At 51.9% G+C, this 20,182-nt stretch overlaps 1 protein-coding gene across 1 annotated transcript in view; it reads left to right on the top strand.

Moving 5' to 3' along the window:
- Nucleotides 1-505: 505 nt before the first annotated feature.
- Nucleotides 506-20,182, top strand: part of LOC130240378 (uncharacterized protein K02A2.6-like) — a 23,227-nt gene continuing 3,550 nt past the window's right edge. The window contains exons 1-4 of the mRNA XM_056471859.1: nt 506-637; nt 1,080-1,522; nt 3,126-3,465; nt 3,558-3,710. Of these exons, the coding sequence (XP_056327834.1) occupies nt 506-637; nt 1,080-1,522; nt 3,126-3,465; nt 3,558-3,710 (1,068 nt within the window). The remainder of the gene's footprint in view (nt 638-1,079; nt 1,523-3,125; nt 3,466-3,557; nt 3,711-20,182) is intronic.

Here is a 20,182-nt window from a genome sequence, read left to right as displayed (position 1 = left end):
ACTAAGTTTAGTTGTCTGTCCTGTGGATTTACAGTCTTGTTCAGAGAGTGACTTTTTCACTCATCTGCATCATGCACATCTAAAAGTAAATCATAACGTCAGATGCCCTTATGAAGACTGTAATTTTGAAAGCAGTGTTTACTCCACCTTCAAAGCACACAAGAGTAAAGTACACAAACAACAGATCTCAAAGAGGTTTAAATCAGAAATTGTTGGTGACAATATTATAAGCCATGACAGTAATGCTTCACAAGAGCAGATGTCAGATGCTGGTGATATTGAGGACACAGAAGAGTTGAATGAGGTAACTGAATCTGATCTGCACGATTTAGAAAAACAGCTTCAGCACAACTTGGCATCTTTACTACTAAAGATGCACACTGTTTTACACATACCAGAGAGTTCAGTGCAAGATGTGATAGAGCAGCTCTGTCAAATCAATAAGCTCTCACAACCACTTGTACAACACAGAGTCAGGGGCATATTAAACAAATATTGTGCTGACATGGATGAGACTGTTATTAAAGAGATTATCAGTGCTGTGTCAGAAAGTAACATGATGACACATTGTTCCAAAGATGGACCTTTAGGAACTGCCAAAAAAAGAGCAGCCTATGTGCGTAGAGAGTTTCTACTGGTAAATCCAATTGAATATGTTGTGGAGAAAGGCAAAAAAAACTCTTGCATATGTTCCCATTGTTCCTATGCTACAGAAGTTGCTTAACAAAACTGATGTTTTAGACAAAGCTATGTCAGAGAAAGTACATGTCCCTCAGGAATTCAGATCATATGCTGATGGGCAATACTTTACTGAAAATCCATTTCTTGCAAAAGATGAGTTTACAATTGCTCTTGTACTTTACATTGATGACTTTGAAGTCGCCAATCCTCTTGGAACATCAAAGCTAAAACACAAGATGTGTGCAGTATACTGGGTTATTGCAAACATACCTTCAAAATATCGGTCAACCCTCAGCTCTATCCAACTTGCTCTACTGTGCAATACCTCCACAGTCAAGAAGTGTGGTTATGCAAAGGTTTTCCAACCTCTGATCTATGATCTAAAATTATTGGAGCAGAATGGCGTTTACCTGGAGCAACTAGGTGCAAGTGTGAAAGGTACAGTCTTGTATGTTGCAGCTGACAATCTTGCTGCCCACTCTCTTGCAGGTTTCCTGGAGAGTTTTAATGTCGACAAGCTCTGCAGATTCTGCGTGGCAAGCAGTAGAGACACTCAACAACAAGAGGTATGTTCTGGTTTCTTTCAGCTCCGAGACAAAGAGTCCCATGACAGGCAGGTGCAAGAGATCAGAGAGGACCCAGGAATGACTCGAGCTTATGGTGTGAAAGGAGCATGTCCTTTAACTGAGAATCTTGAGCACTTTCATGTGGTCAGTGGGTACCCTCCTGACATCTTGCATGATATTTTGGAAGGTATTGTTCCAGTTGAATTGTCCCTTTGCCTTACAGACCTGATAGGCAAGACTTATTTCACCCTAGATATGCTGAATCAGGCCATCAGGTATTTCAAGTACTCATTTAGTGACCAAACAGATCGACCTCAGGTTATTGGAAAGGGATTTTCCAGTAAAGGGACCATTGGTGGAAATGGCCATGAGAACTGGTATCTCATAAGGCTCCTTCCATTTCTTATTGGTCATTGTGTGCCTGAAGGTGACAACACTTGGGAAATTCTCATGCTGCTTAAAGATATTACTGAGCTAGCTGTAGCACCAACGCATACAGAAGAGACATTTAACTTTCTGGACTGTAAGATAGCAGAGCACAGGCGCTTATTGCAGTCAACATTTCCAGAGTTTCGTTTAAGGCCAAAACATCACTTTGGGGAACATTATCCTCAGCTGGTAAGGAAATTTGGTCCCCTGTCTGAGGTTTGGACAATGCGGTTCGAGGGGAAGCATAAATTCTTTAAGAGGGTAATTCGCACTGCTCAGAACTTAAAAATGTTGCCATGACACTTGCTACAAGACACCAGAAGGCAGTCAGTTACCATCTCGATTGTAGCTCATTTTTCAGACCATCAGTTGAGATGTCAAAGGTAACTCCAGTTTTGCTTGCCACCTTCCCTCACAGTGTGCAGACAGCAATTGCTCAAAACTTTACAACACCAGAGTCGGTGCTTGAAGCGGCATCTGTCAGTGTAGATGGAATCAAGAATCAACCAGGCATGATACTGTCTTCTGGGTCATGCTCTGGTCTCCCTGCATTCGTCCAGATTCACAAGATAGTTGCAGTTAATGTAGAGATTCTATTTGTCTGTCACAAATTGGCCGCATGGTACAGGGAGCATTTTAGATCTTACCAAATTCATTGTGATAGTGTTACTTCTATGTGTGTGTTGAAGATGTCAGATTTAAATGATGTCCTCCCATTATCAGCATACAGTGTGCAAGGATAGCTTATGGTGACACTGAGACGATTTGTACTTTGCTAAACAGCTGTCTGTCATTTTTTTTTCCCCAGATGGCCATGGAACAGAAATTAACAATGCGAGTTATCGTCTCTGAGGGAGATATAAGAAAGATGACAATGAACCCTCGACCATACATACTTGAAGATTTGATTAGCTGGCTTAAAGGCACTCTCCAAACAAATTACAATTTTACCTTACAGTACCAAGATCCTGAATTTAACAATGAATTATGCAACCTCACAGACTTGTCTGAGCTCCCAGATAAACCAACGATCAAAATCATCCCTATCATTGAGCTTGTACCAGTCCCTGGAGGTTCTGAATTATGTAGTGACACAAGCAGCCAAGCAGACACTGAGATCCTGTCCATATCTTTGGATAGAAGTTCTCAGTGGCCAGAGGTATTTGAAATTCCAAAATTTTAAGTCGATGTAGAGTATAGACTACGCCAAGGTAACCTGCATTATCTCAGGGATGAAAGCTTTCTTAAAGTCACAAAAGAACTAAAGCATGACATACTCGAGAAATTGGCTGAGACCATGTATGCATTTAAAGCATACCCAACGAAGGAAGATTTTGAGACTGTTGCTAAGGCTTTAGTGCAAACACGCCCATGCCTTAAAGAAACCGGGTCACCCTCTGGCTGGAACGGTTGGAAAAATAGCCTTAAGTTTAAAATGGGTAATTATAGAACCAAAATGCGGCAGCTGGGTCGACTTGATGTTACTGTCAATGGTGGCAAGCGAGGAAGTGGCACTACAAATGGCGATCCTCCCAACACACAGATCAAGAAGCCAAAGAAAGGGGAAATAAAGTTCCTGCCTGATTTTCCAGAGGGGATGAATGACCAGAACATGGAAGTAGCTCGTGAGGTTCTGGTCAATGAAATGATGAAGACAAAGCCAATGGAATCCCTGGTTAAGAAAGAGATGGATGTGACGTTTGCTTTTCGCAGAAAGGAGATTGTCAACGAGAAGCCTGCCATCAGCCAGGTGGTGCATCGTTGGCCAGCTCTTTTTACAGAAAATCAGGTTTGTGTTAAGTGTCTACATATCATGTAGTGTTGAGTGTGTCAGATTAAACAGTGTGAACATTGACTGATGCATTGTTTGCCATGTTTCAGGTTTATTATGAATTTGGCAGAGTGGTAGGGAAAAATCTCAGAGAAAACTTCTTGGATGCACTTGACCATTTGTCTCCAAGCCTCATGGACCTCTTCAAAAAGAAAAAAGGACTTACTGGTCAGCTTTTGGCTGAACTTTTACGCCAGACAAAGGTAATTTAACATACCTACATCAGTCCTGTTTTCCTATGAAGCTTTTCCTCCTTATCCTTTTGTTTCTTGTCTAATTTTTCTTCCCCCCCCCCTCTTTTCTCTTCTCTATTTTTCCCTCTTTTATTGATTTTCTACACATTTTTTTTACCTCTGCAATCTCTATTCTCATAATTTTATCTCCTATTTCCGTTTTGTTTTTTTCCTTAATCTCTTCTTGTCATTTCTTGTAAATTACAGTCAGTGTCCTTATAAAGTGTTTTATTCAATGTTCACTATCGTCTAGACAACTGAGCCAACAGACGTCAGATGCCTTTGTCTTCGGGGACTGCCGGTCATCTTGGGCGATGATCCTTCTGCTTTCTTCAAGACCTGCTTTGTTAGTAAATTCATTTTTTATATGTTGCAGATGCATATGAGGGGCCGTGCAAGCCATAATTCATTCTGGCACTCTCACACACACGTATTCTCTTCTCACACCCACACGTATTCTCTTCTCTCACACACACGTACTCTCCTCTCACACACACGTATTCTCCTCTCACACACACGTATTCTCCTCTCACACACACGTTCTCTTCTCTCACACACACGTTCTCTTCGCTCGCACACACGTTCTCTTCTCTCACACACACGTTCTCTTCTCTCGCACACACGTTCTCTTCTCTCGCACACACGTTCTCTTCTCTCACACACACGTTCTCTTCTCACACACACACACACACACGTGTTCTCCTCTCTCTCACACACACACACACACACGTGTTCTCTTCTCACACACACACACACACACACACACACACACACACACACGCACACACACACACACACACGCACACACACACACACAGGTATATAGTGTTTACAGGGACAGCATGTAACCACTGTGGTTTAGGGGGACACACCTTTCCTTACAACCTACAAATGAAATTTATATATCAAACAATCTGTTATGACCTCATTAAGATACATCTCACTTAAAAAATCACATGTGACCATGGAGTTGTGGAAAAATTACATCTGTTTTTTCACAGGCTTATAGGGTCATCTGTATCATGGTTTGTTGGGACACACAGGTTTAAAGGGTCTGCTTGTGTAAATCATTCATACACAACAAGCAAAGTGGTTTAAAGGGTCAAACATGGTTTACCAGGACCAGTAACAACAAAAACACTGACTGGGGTTAGATGCATACTTCAAGAAAATTAAGAATGAATGAGAAGTTTTTTTTAATTGTTTTTTAAACATTGTTGATAAAAATCTGTGATACACATACTTGCTGTTTACATGTACACACAATGTGCTAATTCATAGTAATCTGAGTAAAGAATTAATTGCAGAAATAATAACATTATAAAAATAATAAGTAATAATAAAAACAAGCTGCCACAAAACTTACTGAATACTAAAAACAGTATGCAAAGGTTAAAAATGTTAAAACTGAAGTACATTAAGTACATCATACATTTGAAGAATGGGAGTAAAAACCCTGTTACAACAGTGAATCAAAGTGTACTCATGAAAAACAAAACCTTGTAAACAATAACAAATTACCCTTGTCATTTCAAATTAATTTCATATGCTCAGATATAGAAAGGGATACAATAAATAATGAAACGGTATAACATTTAAAATTAGTTTAAAACTGTTATTTTAAAAATGTTTAAAAAGTAGAAATCTAAATTTAGAAAAGTAGAAATTGTTCACAGCGTTCACATTCTGACTAAGCACAATTGTCCAAATGACATCTTTTAGACTTTTCCTTTAGACATTAAAATGAACCGTGGGTATCAAGGCATGTATGCCTTAATATAATGTATATGATGCCTCTGTGTGAAATATGCATTTACTTTGGACCATGGGTGCTGCTACTGTTTTAAATGATGTAATCTGGGTTCTTTGCCTATAGTGCTCTATTACTTTTATTTATTATTACTTCCATTATAAATGCTCCAAAATTGGTAAAAAAAAAAAGTTTCCTACTATGGCACATTTTGGTGCTCTTAGCTATAATATAGGGATTTTTTTTCCCTACAAGGAGTATGACAAGCCGTTTTGACTTTTATTCATTATTCATTTATATCATGAATGTTTTCCTTTGAGTAATGACATCATTTTTGATATCAAGAATTCAGGCTGGTACTAGTGGAAATGCAATTCCTGATATCAACAACCAACATTTTTGATATCACAAATGTAATTATTGATATCAAAAAATAATGTCCAGCCGTTTTGACTTATATTTATTCTTACGATCTATGGCAAGCCGTTTTGACTTTTACTCATTCTCAGGATATGTTGATATCAACAATTTAATTCTTGATATCAACAATCAACATTCTTGATATCAACAATTCAGTTCTTGATATCAAATAAGGTAATTGTTGATATCAATATTACATTTCAGCTAGTAACGTTAATTCTTGATATCAGCAATGTTATCATTTCGACACCTCAACCGAATCGTTTCCTCAATCACCAAGGGTTGCCTAATACCCTTGAGGAAACCGGCTCCACTCGCAGATTGTAACCTTGCAAATGTATTGGGTGTCACCCAACCCGTAGCTCTACAAATGTCTGTCAGAGAGGCGCCGCGTGCTAACGCCCAGGAGGATGCGATGCTCCATAGTGGAGTGCGCTCTCACCCCCGGGGGACACGGCTCACCCTGGCCCAAAGGCGAGGGAGATGGCATCCACTATCCAGTGGGCCAACCTCTGTTTAGATACGGCACTTCCCATCTGCCGACCACTGTAATGGACAAAGAGCTGGTCAGAGGATCTAAGGCTCTGAGTGTGGTCCCCATATATTCGCAAAGCGCGAACAGGACACAACAATGAAAGGGCTGGGTCTGCCCCCTCCGTGGGCAGCGCTTGCAGGCTCACTACCTGATTGTTAAAACGACGTGGTAGGAACCTTGGGCACATAGCCGGGCCGGGGTCTCAGGACAACGTGAGAGTAGGCCGGCCCGAATTCTAGGCACGAGTCACTGACCGAAAATGCCTCCAGGTACCTAACCCTCTTAACCGATGCCAACACGACCAGCAGAGCTGTCTTCAAGGACAGAAATCTCAAGGATACTGAGTCGAGTGGTTCGAAGGGATCCCCACGTAGGCTCGTAGCACTACCGCGAGATCTCAAGAGGGTATGAGAGGGGGGTGGGGGAAAACATCCGCCTCGCACCTCTGAGGAACTGGATGATGAGGTTATGCCTCCCCACGGTGCCGCCATCCCCGCATCATGATGAGCGGAGATGGTGGCCACGTAAACCCTCAGTGTGGAGCGCGACAGCCTTCGCTCCACCTGTCCTGAAGGAAAGAAAGCACAACACTGATCTGGCAAGATCGGGGGTCTTCTCGGCGAGAAGCGCACCACTCAGTGAATAGACTCCACTCCAGGGCGTAGGCATGCCTCGTAGAGGGTGCACTAGCCTGAGTGATGGTATTAACCACCGCCACCGGTAGGTTACCTAAGTCTTCCTCATCGCGTCTTATTGACCCCACGTGGAGGTTCCACAGAACTAAGCGAGGGTGCCAGATGGTGCCCTGTCCCTGAGAGAGTAGGTCCTCTCTCAAAGGGACTCGCCAGGGGGGGTGTCGCGAGGAGGGAGAGTTCTGATATCCAGGTCCGGTTGGGCCAGGGGCGCAACTAGCAAGACCTGCCCCTCGTCCTCCCTGACCTTGCACAGAAACTGCGCGAGTAGGCTCACTGGGGGGAGTGCATACTTACGCATGACTCGGGGTGGAGTCGCCATTCTCCTGGGGAAGGAGCTGCCGTGAGAGCCCGTTGGCCGCACGGTAGAGTCCATCCGCGGTGTGAATAGCAAGCAGCGACTTCAGCCGCGTATGACTCCAGAGGAGCAGACGGCGAGCGAGCTGAGACATGCAGCGGGAGCGTATACCCCCCATCTGGATGGAATACGCTACCACGGCCGTGCTGTCCGTCCTGACCAGCACGTGTTGCCCCCTCAGCACCGGTAAAAAGCGGCGCAGAGCGAGAAACACTGCCAACAGCTCTAGGCAGTTGATATGCCAATGCAGCTGGGTTCCCCTCCACAGGTCCGCAGCAGCATGCCCGCTACACACGGCCCCCTCACCCCATACTGGAGGCATCTGCCGAAACGACAGCCTGCCTGGACGCCTGACCTAGGGGCACACTGGCCCGTAGGAAGGAGGGGTCCTTTCCAGGGGGTGCGGGTGCGGTGACACAGCGCAGTGACAGTCACTCGGTGTGTGCCCGCGTGCCATGCGCGTCTGGGGACCCGATCGTGAAGCCAATGCTGTAGTGGTCTCATATGGAGCAATCAGAGCGGCGTGGCCGCGGCTACGGATGCCATATGCCCCAGGAGCCTCTGAAATAATTTCAGGGGGACCACTTTTTTTCCTGTCGAACTCTCTCAGACAGTTCAGCATTACCTCGGCGCACTCTCGTGAGAGGCGCGCCTCCATAGTGATCGAGTCCAGCTCCAACCCGAGAAAGGAGATGCTCTGCACGGGGGCGAGCTTGCTCTTTTCTCGGTTGACCTGAAACCCCAACGGGCGGAGGTGCCGGAGCACCTTGTCTCTGTGCATAATCAATTGCTCCCGAGAGTGGGCTAAAAATCAGCCAGTCATCGAAATAATTGAGCGTGCGGATGCCGGCGAGCCGAAGGGGCGCGAGGGCACCCTCCGCGAGCTTGGTGAAAACTCGCGGAGACAGAGAGAGCCCGAAGGGGAGGACCTTGTATTGCCACGCTCGACCTTCAAACGCAAACCGCAGAAACTGCCGGTGGCGTGGAAGTGTGGAGATATGAAAATACGCGTCCTTCAGATCTATTGCTGCAAACCAATCCTGAGGACGAACGCATCGCGTGATGCGCATCTGCGTAAGCATTTCGGAGCGCAGCCAGTGAAGGCAGCGGTTCAAAATGTGCAGATATAGGATTGGCCATAGCCCATCGCTCTTTTTTGGACACGATGAAGTGCGGGCTGTAAAACCCGCGCTCCATCTCGGTTGGAGGGCCGGCTCGATTGCGTCCTTCGCCAGGAGGACAGCAATCTCCTCTCGCAAGACAGGGGCGGACGCAGGACTGACCCTGGTCGCCCGTGAACCTGGGACGCCGTTTCGCGAACTGAATCGCATAGCCGAGTCTGGTCGTATGGATGAGCCATTGCGATGGGCTGGCCCGCGCTAACCAGGCAGGCAGAGCCCCCGCAAATGGTCCCACCCGCACGAACGCTGACGTGCCAGCGGCGGGGCAGCGTGGAGTGAGTGGGCTCATCCGGGGAGCGCTGGGGTCCCACAGGAGAGCAGGAGAGGAGATGTTCTCGTCTCGCACTCAAACTCCAGGAGAGGGGCTGGGAGTGGAGAGAAAGGAGACCGTTCTCTCGCGCTCCATGAGCCATTGGCGAAATGCACCGATCCTGCGAGCTGGAAGGCATAGCGTCCCAGACTGGCAGTGTTCGGGCTGTCACATCCGGAGGAGGGGAAAAGTGCTCTTTCACTGAGGATTTTGATGGCGTTTTTTTTTTTTTTTTTTACGCCTTTAAATAACGTGCCCCGCCCTCCAGCAGGGAAAGAGCAAATTCCCTCCTCCCCAGATGGCCCGCCTCAGGGACGCTTCGCGGTCCGTTTTACCGAACTTAGCGGCGCCCTGGGCGGGGGACGCTGGTTGCCTGCGCGATGCTCGGCGCAGCCGCGTGGCCGGAGGTGCAGGCGGGGGTGGCGAAGCAAAGCTGCGGGCGGGCGTCCTCGGCGAAAAAGCAGTGGATGTGGATGGCTCGGCGGGGGGGAGCGGTCATACAATCCCGCCGATAGAGACCTCGCCCATCGCCTCCGACTGCTTTATCACCGGCGTGAATTCCTGGGCGAATTCACCGCCAGTGTCGCCGAACAGACCAGCCTGGGATATGGGTGAGTTAAGAAAGCGAACTTTGTCAACGTCACGCACATCACCAGGTTTAGCCTGAGGTGGCATTCCTGGATCACGGATGTGATCATCGTCCTTCCCAGGGCACACACAGCCGACTTTTTTTTTTTTTTTTTTTGTAAGAGCATAGTCGGTTGCGGTGCGGAGCGCATGCTCAGTCCTGGGTCAGAACCATCCTCGCGCAGCCGGGCCAGCGCTTGGTAGCGCTGGTAGGTGGCCATAGCGTGCACGGTGAGGGGGAAGGCCCACGCAGCACACTGCGTGAGCCTACTGTGCCCATCCAGGAAGAAGGGGATGGGGAGGCTTAGAAGGTCTCGCCTTCATCCTCCACATCCACCCCTCTAATCGGTCCGGCCGCGGGGCTGGGGGATAAACCATCTCCAGAGCCACGGCCGAAGCAGCCTGGGGAAGCACAGCCGCAAAGTCTGCTTCTGGATTCGACGCCGCGCTCAAAGTCCCGGAGGGAGCGAGCGGGTTCGAATCCTCGTCAGACCTTGACAGCCCAACCTCCAAGGATGGTGAGGATGGAAGCGCACGCAGATCGGGCAGAAAAAAGTGCCCTCAGGACTGCGTGAGTTCACTGTGCACTTCCGGGAAGAAGGGGATGGGAGGCTTTGAAGGTCTTGCCTCCTTATATCCTCCACATCACACCCATCTAGTCGGTCCGGCCGCGGGGCTGGGGGATAAACCATCACCAGACCCACGGCCGAAGCAGCCCGAGAAAGCACGGCCATCACGTCTGCTTTTTAGATGCTAACGCCGCGCTCTCCACCCCGGAGGGAGGGAGCGAGCGGGCTCGCATCCTCATCAGACAATGACAGCCCATCCTCCGATGCAGCGATGGACATCTGACCCCCGGTGTCATCAGGTGAGAGAGCGACCATCCAAGGACGGAGCGCTTCTCTTCACCTGAAGCTTGGATGGAGCGCGTGGAGGAGCGAGAGGTCCACGGCCCGGGGGCGGCGGATTTACTCTCACTGAAACCCTCAGATCTGCCCGAGTGCCAACCGCAGTGCGGGGGACAACTGGGGTGGGTGGCTCTTTTGCAAGAGCGAGCCGCAATCTTAACTGCGCAACAGACATGACATCAGTGATGGCATGCACTGCCCGCGAGCACCGCATTAACATGCTGGACCCCCAGACATGAAACGCTGTGCTCGTGCCCATCATCCGGGGATAGGAAACCACCGCATCCAGAAACGCACGGTCGGAGTGACGTCTTGAAAAAGACGCGCTGCACGACCGTGTTGCTCTTTTAGGAAAGCTTTTTTCCTATATACAAACCGCTCTTGGAGGACCGGACCCAAAGGACGCCAGACAAGGGAGAAATACCCAGCTCGACCATCTGCCACTGCGTATACGCGCTCTGGACCGGGAGAAGCTGCTTCTCGATCTCTCTCTGTAGACAGGTTGGAGATACCCTCAAAGACTCTCTCAGAAGCTTCGTGAAAGGCTCTGAAAGCGAAAGGATGTCGAGCATGGCACTGGCTGTGTCTTTATAGCATGACTGATTGTCATTGACGCCAGCTGTGCACGCTGACGCTGCCAACTCATTGGCATTTCATTGGCCCGTTTTTATACTCTTTCAGATGATTGGATTCTGACGAAATCCCCATAGTGGAAGTTTCCACATAGCATTGGAGTTCCCCATCCGAAGGGGAACTGAATTTCAGCTAGTAAGAATTATAGTTCTTGATATCTGTAATTGTATTTTCACTAGTTAAATGTCACCATACACTGCCATTCATATTTAATTGTTAATATCAAGAATTGATTTCTTACTAGTTAAAAAAATTTATTTTACATATCAGAAATACAATTCTAAAAATTGAATTGTTACTAGTAAAAATTGTAATATTTGATCAACTGAAAATGTTAATTTCTGATATCATAAATGCGATTGTTACTAGTTAGAAAGACATTTTAGATATCATAATTTATATTCATACCAGAAATCAATTTTCAGATATCAGAAATAACAAATTAACATGTTGAAATACATCTAACTAATATCAAGATTTAACATTTCAACTAGTATCAAATTAATTTTTTGATATCAGGAATTGACATTTTTACTAGTAACAAATTCATTATTGATATCAACGAAGGCAGCTGATATCTGAATTTAGCTTTACAACTAGTGAAAATATAATTACTTGTATCTTCAATGATATTTTAACTAATAAAAATATTCTTGCAGATATCTAGAAATCTAATTTTTACATGTAGAAATACCTATGGTAATGAGCTCATTAATATTAACGTGATTTGGTTTTCCCACAATTCGCTTTGGGTCAGACCAAGAGCAAAGACAGTAGAAGCAGATGCAGAAAAACGACTCTTGTTTAGTCAAAGATCAGTTTTTAATTTACATTTTTTTAATCTATAATCATAACAATAAATGTATTTAACCTTAAGACCAACAACTATTAAATTATAAAATAAGTTTTTAAAAAATAAAATAAGTAATTGCTTTTTTGTGACCTGCCTACATCATGGTCTTATTTTGACAAAACAATATTAGATTGGAATAGACAGAGAATATCGTAACTCAAAAGATAAAATGGTGTCCTTCGTTTAAATAGGGTGTAGGACTACAGAACTAATTTTGTCTGAAAATTTGACAAATCTTCTCTTTGGGCAATGTACCTTATCATGTCATCAAAATTGACAAAAAAAGTAATATAGAAAAATGTAACCCTGGCCTGCACGCTCAGAAAAAATGGTACAATGTTGTACCAAAAAAGGTACAAATCCTTGTCACCGGGGCAGTACTTTTAATGGAACAGAATTGTACTTTAAGACAAAGAAACAAATTTGTACCATTACAGTTTGAACCTTTAAGGACATGATTTGTACCATGAGAAAACAAAATGTACCTTTGGTTTTCATAACCTGCAGATACAATATTGTACCTTGATCAAACGTACAAATCTGATCCATGAAGGTACCACTACAGTGACAAGACACCTTGTACTTTAACAGTGTCAAATCTGTTCCTTTAAGAACTATTTAAAGGCATTTTGCAATATCCAAAATCATGGGTCAACTTATTTTCAGTAAATATCAAACATCAAATAAATTTTTAAAAATGTTTTACAATAAAAAATAAAAAAATACTTTAACATCAATCAAAAGATCTATTTTTGCTAATCATTTCACAACACTTTTCACAAAAATGTTACAAAAATACATTCTCCTATCTACAATATAAAACATTTTCTCCTATTTCCTCACAATAGCTTTGTAATTTAATTACATAATTTAAAAACAGAAATTTAATTATGCAAAAAGTATTGTAACGAGAAGGCGATGTGGTGGCGCAGTGGGTAGCACTCTTCACATTGCCCTCCATTTAAGGGGACCCTGACCCAAGCAAGCTTCCCAGAGGCCAACCTCTCTCCCTTGACTTGCAGTCTGGGCCCTATAGTGCTCCCTTGCCCTACACCAAAGGGGACCCTGACCCCTGCAAGCTACCCAGGGCCCAACCTCTCTCCCTGGACTTGCAGTCTGGGTAACAGAGAGCCCCCTTGCCCTCCGCCTAAGGTGTCCATGACCCCAGCTAGCTACCCAAGGGCCAACCTCTCAACCTGGACCTGCAGTCTGGGCTCCTTATGGCCCATTTGGTCTTTACCTAATGGGTCTATGACCCCTGCAAGCTACTCAGGGGCCAACCTCTCTCGCTGGACTTACAGTCTGGGCTCCAGAGGGCGCCCTTGCCCTCCACCTAAGTGGTCCATGACCCCAGCAAGCTACCCAGGGGCCAACCTCTCAACCTGGACCTGCAGTCTGGGCTCCTTAGGCCCCTTGGCCCTCACCTAATGGGTCCATGAGCCTAGGAAGCTACCCAGGGGCCAACCTCTCTCCCTGGACTTGCAGTCTGGGCCCCAGATGGCCCCCTTGCCTTTCAACTAAGGGATCTCGAACCTCAGCAAACTACCCAAGGGCCATCCTCACTCAATAGACTTGCAGTCTGGGCCCAAGAGAGCCCCCTTGCCTTCCACCTAAGGGGTCCCTGACCCCATCAAGCTAGTCAGGGGCCAACCTCTCTCCCTGGACTTGCAGTCTGGGCCCCAGAGAGCCACTTCTCCTCACCCAAAGGGGTCCCTGACCCCAGCAAGCTACCCAGGGGAAAACCTCTCTCCCTGGACTTGCAGTCTTGGCCCCAGAGTTCCCCCTTGCCCTCCACCTAAGAGGTCCCTGACCCCAGCAAGCAACCCATGGGCCAACCTCTCTCCCTTGTCTTGCAGTCTGGGCCCCAGAGTGCCCCCTTGCCCTACACCAATGGTGTCCCTGAGCCCAGCAAGCTACCCAGGGGCCAACCTCTCTCCCTGGTCTTGCAGTCTGGGCCCCAGTGGGCCCCTTACTCTCCATCGAAGGGGTCCCTGACCCCAGAAAGCTACCCAGGGGCCAACCTTTCTCCCTGGACTTGCAGTGTGGATCCCAGAGTGCCCCTTTGCCCTACACCTAAGGTGTCCCTGACCCCAGCAAGCTACCCAAGGGCCAACCTCTCTCCCTGGACTTGCAGTCTGGGCCCTAGTGGGCCCCTTGCTCTCCACCGAAGGGGTCCCTGACCATAGAAAGCTACCCTGGGCCCAAACTCCCTCCCTGGATTTGCAGTCTGGGCCTCATAGGGCCCCCTTACCTTCCACCTAAGGGGTCCCTGACCACAGCAAGCAACCCAGGGGCAACTTCTCTCCCTGGACTTTCAGTCTGGGCCCCAGAGGGCCCCCTTGCCCTCTAACTAACGTGACCCTGACCCCTGCAAGCTACCCAGGGGGCCCACCTACCCTAAAGTAAGGTGTCCCTGACCCCGGCAAGCTACCCAGGGGCCAACCTCTCTCTCTGGACTTGAAGTCAGGGCCCCTAAGGGCCCCTTGCCCTCCAACTAAGGGGCCCCTGATCCCAGCAAGCTACACAGGGGCCAACCTCTCTCCCTGGACTAGCAGTCTAGGCCCTAGATAGGCCCTTTGCCCTCTCGCTAAGGAGTCCCTGACCCCAGCAAGCTACCCTGGGGCCAACCTCTCTCCCTAGACTTGCAGTCTAGGCCCTAGATAGGCCCTTTGCCCTCTCGCTAAGGAGTCCCTGACCCCAGCAAGCTACCCAGGGGCCAACCTCTCTCCCTAGACTTGCAGTCTAGGCCCTAGATAGGCCCTTTGCCCTCTCGCTAAGGGGTCCCTGATCCCAGCAAGCTACACAGGGGCCAACCTGTCTCCCTGGACTAGCAGTCTGGTCCCTAAAGAGCCCCTTGCCCTCCAACTAAGGTGTCCTTGAACCCAGCAAGCTACCCAGGGGCCAACCTCTCTCCCTGGACTTGCAGATTGGGCCCCTTGCCCTCCACCTAAGTGGTCCCTGACCCCAGCAAGCTACCCAGGGGCCAACCTTTCTCCCTAGACTTGCAGTCTAGACCCTAGATAGGCCCTTTGCCCTCTCGCTAAGGGGTCCCTGATCCCAGCAAGCTACACAGGGACCAACCTGTCTCCCTGGACTAGCAGTCTGGTCCCTAAAGAGCCCCTTGCCCTCCAACTAAGGTGTCCCTGACCCCAGCAAGCTACCCAGGGGGCAACCTCTCTCCCTGGACTTGCACTCTGGCCCCCAGAGGGCCCCCTTGCCCTCCACCTAAGGTGTTCCTGACCCCAGCAAGCTACCCAGGGGCCAACCTCTCTCCCTTGACTTGCAGTGTGGGCCCCAGAGGGCCCACTTACCCTACACTTAAGGGGTCCCTGACCCCAGCAAGCTAACCAGGGCCTAACCTCTCTCCCTGGACTTGCAGTCTGGGGCCAAGATGGCGCCCTTGCCTTCCACCGAAGGGGTCCCTGACCCCAGAAAGCTACCCAGGGGCCAACCTCTCCCCCTTTGACTTGCAGTCTGGGCCCCTAAGGGCCCCTTGCCCTCCAACTAAGGGGCCCCTGATCCCAGCAAGCTACACAGGGGCCAACCTCTCTCCCTGGACTAGCAGTCTGGGCCCTAGAGAGCCCCTTTGCCCTCTCGCTAAGGGATCCCTAACCCCAGCAAGCTACCCAGGGGCCAACCTCTCTCCCTAGACTTGGAGTCTAGGCCTTAGATAGGCCCTTTGCCCTTTCGCTAAGGGGTCCCTGATCCCAGCAAGCTACACAGGGGCCAAGCTCTCTCCCTGGACTAGCAGTCTGGGCCCTAGAGAGCCCCTTTGCCCTCTCGCTAAGAGGTCCCTGACCCCAGCAAGCTACCCAGGGGCCAACCTCTCCCTTTGCAGTCTGGACCCCAGAGGGCCCCCTTGCCCTCCAACTAAGGAGTCCCTAAACCCAGCAAGCTACCCAAGGGCCAACCTCTGTCCCTGGACTTGCACTCTAAACTCCAGAGGGCCCCTTGCCCTCCAACTAAGGTGTCCTTGAACCCAGCAAGCTACCCAGGGGCCAACCTCTCTCCCTGAAATTGCTGTCTGGACCCCAGAGGGCCCCCTTGCCCTCCAGCTAAGGTGTTCCAGATCCCAGCAAGCTACCTAGGGGCTAACCTCTCTCCATGGACTTGCAGTCTGGGCCCCTAAAGGCCTCTTGTCTTCCAACTAAGGGGCCCCTGATGCCAGCAAGCTACACAGGGGCCAACCTCTCTTCCTGGACTTGCAGTCAGGGCCCTAGAGAGCCCCTTTGTGAGTGTGGCTGCCCCCTGGGGTAGCCCGTTGGGGTCACAGACCCTTCAGCTGGAGGACAAGGGGCCCTCAAGAGCCTAAACTGCCACCCAGGGACAGTGGCAGGCCCCTGGGGCAGCCCACTGGGGTCACAGACCCTTCAGATGGAGGACAAGGGGCCCTCAAGAGCCCAAACTGCCACCCAGGGACAGTGGCAGGCCACTGGGGCAGCCCAATGGGGTCACAGACCCTTCAGCTGGAGGACGAGGGGACCTCAAGAGCCCAAACTGCCACCCAGGTACAGTAGTTGGCCCCTGGGGCAGCCTGCTGGGGTCACAGACCCTTCAGCTGGAGGACAAGGGGCCCTCAAGAGCCCAAACTGCCACCCAGGGACAGTAGCTGGCCCCTGGGGCAGCCTGCTGGGGTCACAGACCCTTCAGCTGGAGGACAAGGGGCCCTCAAGAGCCCAAACTGCCACCCAGGGACAGTAGCAGGCCCCTGGGGCAGCCCACTGGGGTCACAGACCCTTCAGCTGGAGGACAAGGGGCCCTCAAGAGCCCAAACTGCCACCCAGGGACAGTGGCAGGCCCCTGGGGCAGCCCACTGGGGTCACAGACCCTTCAGATGGAGGACAAGGGGCCCTCAAGAGCCCAAACTGCCACCCAGGGACAGTAGCAGGCCCCTGGGGCAGCCCCTGGGGTCACAGACCCTTCAGCTGGAGGACAAGGGGCCCTCAAGAGCCCAAACTGCCACCCAGGGACAGTAGCTGGCCCCTGGGGCAGCCTGCTGGGGTCACAGACCCTTCAGCTGGAGGACAAGGGGCCCTCAAGAGCCCTAAACTGCCACCCAGGGACAGTAGCAGGCCCCTGGGGCAGCCCACTGGGGTCACAGACCCTTCAGATGGAGGACAAGGGGCCCTCAAGAGCCCAAACTGCCACCCAGGGACAGTGGCAGGCCCCTGGGGCAGCCCACTGGGGTCACAGACCCTTCAGCTGGAGGACAAGGGGCCCTAAAGAGCCCAAACTGCCACCCAGGGACAGTAGCTGGCCCCTGGGGCAGCCTGCTGGGGTCACAGACCCTTCAGCTGGAGGACAAGGGGCCCTCAAGAGCCCAAACTGCCACCCAGGGACAGTGGCAGGCCCCTGGGGCAGCCCACTGGGGTCACAGACCCTTCAGATGGAGGACAAGGGGCCCTCAAGAGCCCAAACTGCCACCCAGGGACAGTAGCTGGCCCCTGGGGCAGCCCACTGGGGTCACAGACCCTTCAGCTGGAGGACAAGGGGCCCTCAAGAGCCCAAACTGCCACCCAGGGACAGTAGCAGGCCCCTGGGGCAGCCCACTGGGGTCACAGACCCTTCAGCTGGAGGACAAGGGGCCCTAAAGAGCCCAAACTGCCACCCAGGGACAGTAGCTGGCCCCTGGGGCAGCCCTGCTGGGGTCACAGACCCTTCAGCTGGAGGACAAGGGGCCCTCAAGAGCCCAAACTGCCACCCAGGGACAGTGGCAGGCCCCTGGGGCAGCCCACTGGGGTCACAGACCCTTCAGATGGAGGACAAGGGGCCCTCAAGAGCCCAAACTGCCACCCAGGGACAGTGGCAGGCCCCTGGGGCAGCCCACTGGGGTCACAGACCCTTCAGCTGGAGGACAAGGGGCCCTCAAGAGCCCAAACTGCCACCCAGGGACAGTAGCTGGCCCCTGGGGCAGCCCTGCTGGGGTCACAGACCCTTCAGCTGGAGGACAAGGGGCCCTCAAGAGCCCAAACTGCCACCCAGGGACAGTAGCTGGCCCCTGGGGCAGCCTGCTGGGGTCACAGACCCTTCAGCTGGAGGACAAGGGGCCCTCAAGAGCCCAAACTGCCACCCAGGGACAGTGGCAGGCCCCTGGGGCAGCCCACTGGGGTCACAGACCCTTCAGATGGAGGACAAGGGGCCCTCAAGAGCCCAAACTGCCACCCAGGGACAGTGGCAGGCCCCTGGGGCAGCCCACTGGGGTCACAGACCCTTCAGCTGGAGGACAAGGGGCCCTAAAGAGCCCAAACTGCCACCCAGGGACAGTAGCTGGCCCCTGGGGCAGCCTGCTGGGGTCACAGACCCTTCAGCTGGAGGACAAGGGGCCCTAAGAGCCCAAACTGCCACCCAGGGACAGTAGCTGGCCCCTGGGGCAGCCCACTGGGGTCACAGACCCTTCAGCTGGAGGACAAGGGGCCCTCAAGAGCCCAAACTGCCACCCAGGGACAGTAGCTGGCCCCTGGGGCAGCCCTACTGGGGTCACAGACCCTTCAGCTGGAGGACAAGGGGCCCTCAAGAGCCCTAAACTGCCACCCAGGGACAGTGGCAGGCCCCTGGGGCAGCCCACTGGGGTCACAGACCCTTCAGCTGGAGGACAAGGGGCCCTCAAGAGCCCAAACTGCCACCCAGGGACAGTGGCAGGCCCCTGGGGCAGCCCAGCTGGGGTCACAGACCCTTCAGCTGGAGGACAAGGGGCCCTCAAGAGCCCAAACTGCCACCCAGGGACAGTGGCAGGCCCCTGGGGCAGCCCGCTGGGGTCACAGACCCTTCAGCTGGAGGACAAGGGGCCCTCAAGAGCCCAAACTGCCACCCAGGGACAGTAGCTGGCCCCTGGGGCAGCCTGCTGGGGTCACAGACCCTTCAGCTGGAGGACAAGGGGCCCTCAAGAGCCCAAACTGCCACCCAGGGACAGTAGGCAGGCCCCTGGGGCAGCCCACTGGGGTCACAGACCCTTCAGCTGGAGGACAAGGGGCCCTCAAGAGCCCAAACTGCCACCCAGGGACAGTAGCTGGCCCCTGGGGCAGCCCCTGGGGTCACAGACCCTTCAGCTGGAGGACAAGGGGCCCTCAAGAGCCCAAACTGCCACCCAGGGACAGTAGCTGGCCCCTGGGGCAGCCCACTGGGGTCACAGACCCTTCAGCTGGAGGACAAGGGGCCCTCAAGAGCCCAAACTGCCACCCAGGGACAGTAGCATGGCCCCTGGGGCAGCCCACTGGGGTCACAGACCCTTCAGCTGGAGGACAAGGGGCCCTCAAGAGCCCTAAACTGCCACCCAGGGACAGTGGCAGGCCCCTGGGGCAGCCCACTGGGGTCACAGACCCTTCAGCTGGAGGACAAGGGGCCCTCAAGAGCCCAAACTGCCACCCAGGGACAGTAGCTGGCCCCTGGGGCAGCCTACTGGGGTCACAGACCCTTCAGCTGGAGGACAAGGGGCCCTCAAGAGCCCAAACTGCCACCCAGGGACAGTAGGCAGGCCCCTGGGGCAGCCCACTGGGGTCACAGACCCTTCAGCTGGAGGACAAGGGGCCCTCAAGAGCCCAAACTGCCACCCAGGGACAGTAGCATGGCCCCTGGGGCAGCCCACTGGGGTCACAGACCCTTCAGCTGGAGGACAAGGGGCCCTCAAGAGCCCAAACTGCCACCCAGGGACAGTAGCTGGCCCCTGGGGCAGCCCACTGGGGTCACAGACCCTTCAGCTGGAGGACAAGGGGCCCTCAAGAGCCCAAACTGCCACCCAGGGACAGTAGCAGGCCCCTGGGGCAGCCCACTGGGGTCACAGACCCTTCAGCTGGAGGACAAGGGGCCCTCAAGAGCCCAAACTGCCACCCAGGGACAGTGGCAGGCCCCTGGGGCAGCCCACTGGGGTCACAGACCCTTCAGCTGGAGGACAAGGGGCCCTCAAGAGCCCAAACTGCCACCCAGGGACAGTAGCTGGCCCCTGGGGCAGCCTGCTGGGGTCACAGACCCTTCAGCTGGAGGACAAGGGGCCCTCAAGAGCCCAAACTGCCACCCAGGGACAGTAGCAGGCCCCTGGGGCAGCCCACTGGGGTCACAGACCCTTCAGATGGAGGACAAGGGGCCCTCAAGAGCCCAAACTGCCACCCAGGGACAGTAGCTGGCCCCTGGGGCAGCCCTGCTGGGGTCACAGACCCTTCAGCTGGAGGACAAGGGGCCCTC

This window comes from Danio aesculapii, chromosome 14 (assembly GCF_903798145.1).
Source record: "Danio aesculapii chromosome 14, fDanAes4.1, whole genome shotgun sequence".
NCBI lineage: Eukaryota > Metazoa > Chordata > Actinopteri > Cypriniformes > Danionidae > Danio > Danio aesculapii.
Note: the sequence above shows the minus strand (reverse complement) of the source record. Positions and strands in the feature narration are given on the sequence as shown.